General features: G+C 47.7%; 1 protein-coding gene across 1 annotated transcript in view; it reads right to left on the reverse strand.

Annotated features, from left to right (window-relative positions):
- Positions 1-1,295, reverse strand: part of LOC112551738 (protein MLP1 homolog) — a 17,558-nt gene extending 16,263 nt beyond the window's left edge. The window contains exon 1 of the mRNA XM_025214437.1: positions 987-1,295. Coding sequence (XP_025070222.1) covers positions 987-1,203 — 217 coding nt within the window. The 5' untranslated portion in view covers positions 1,204-1,295. The remainder of the gene's footprint in view (positions 1-986) is intronic.
- Between the last annotated feature and the right edge of the window lie 15 nt (positions 1,296-1,310).

The raw sequence follows: 1,310 nt of genomic DNA on the forward strand, positions 1-1,310 counted from the left end.
AATATGAACTGCATAGCAAAGTATGTAAAAATTAAAGTAATCCTTATACTGTGCCACTGATTATTTTTCCTACCTACTACAGTCATAAACAAAACCTAAATGTAGAATAACCGGTGAATAAAAATTGAGATACGAATTATTTTTCCTCTGAGTCCTCAATAGTGCTTGGTGGATAAATCAATTTCAGGGCCTAGAACGGGAGTGGCCAGCCTGTCACAAGTGGCCTAGGCAACCTCTGTGTATGGCCTGTGGCAGATGAGGGAGAGGACAAACAGCACAGTGCCAGGCAGGGCAGGAAACAAAGCAGAGCACCAAATGGAATAAGGACCATGGGGAAGGAAGCAAAACACAGAGCAAAAGATTGGGAAGGGAATACAGACCAGGAAGCAGAAGGCAAAGCAGCAGCTTGGGCAAGGAAAGGGGATGGGGTATGGCCACACATGCCAAAATTTTGTTTAGAGCCGTGGTTCTCAACCTTTTTTGTACCAGGACCCATTTGTAAACATCAATGGCCAGTCCCGACCCAGAGCCCCTCACTCTTGACCCACTATCCTCTGCCCTCCGCTCCTCTGTGCAGGGTAGAGGACGAGTGTTTGGGGCATAGGGGGCCCCAAGCAGCCCCTCACAAGCTGGAGCTCTGCCAGCCTGCAAGGGAAAAGCCAGTTTCCCACATTTTCCTCCTTTAAAGAAGAATCAATGTTTTAAGTTTGTTCACGACCCTTTCATATATTCTTGCAACCCACAGATTGAGAAACACTGCTCTAGAACACATCTGTCCATCAACAGAACCTAACTTGCACAGGCTATTCAACACAGCAACAGAAAAGATAGTAAAATGACTGTAAAACAATACAAAAGCAAATGCTTAAAGACGGTTGTACTAAACACAACCCTCTCTTTTAAAAAAGGATTATATTTAAGCTTAACAGTGTCCTCCTTAAAGAAAAAAAACACACTCGCCAAGCGAAACCCTTGTTTTCATTTACCTGATTTACGCTGTGGTTCAGTCTCAAGGGCCCCAGAGAGGACTTCCTCTATTTTCTGCACTATCTGATCACTCGGATGACTCCCGGCAGTGCCCGACGCTGTGGCATCAGAAGGGACGGCTGGCTCCGCCGGGCCCGGGGCTGGGGCCGGCTCACCGTTCTGCTGGCCTTCCACCTTTCCGCTACTCGAGAAAACATGAACAAGGGGGCAGGTCATTCACAGCCTCACTTGCCCTGTGTGAAACCACTTCTTTTTCCTTAACGGCTGCTCTTGCCGTTCAACCGGAAGAACCTTCTCACTCCCTGCACCCCACCCCTAACCCG

Source organism: Alligator sinensis, unplaced genomic scaffold (assembly GCF_000455745.1).
Source record: "Alligator sinensis unplaced genomic scaffold, ASM45574v1 scaffold996_1, whole genome shotgun sequence".
Classification (NCBI taxonomy): Eukaryota; Metazoa; Chordata; order Crocodylia; family Alligatoridae; genus Alligator; species Alligator sinensis.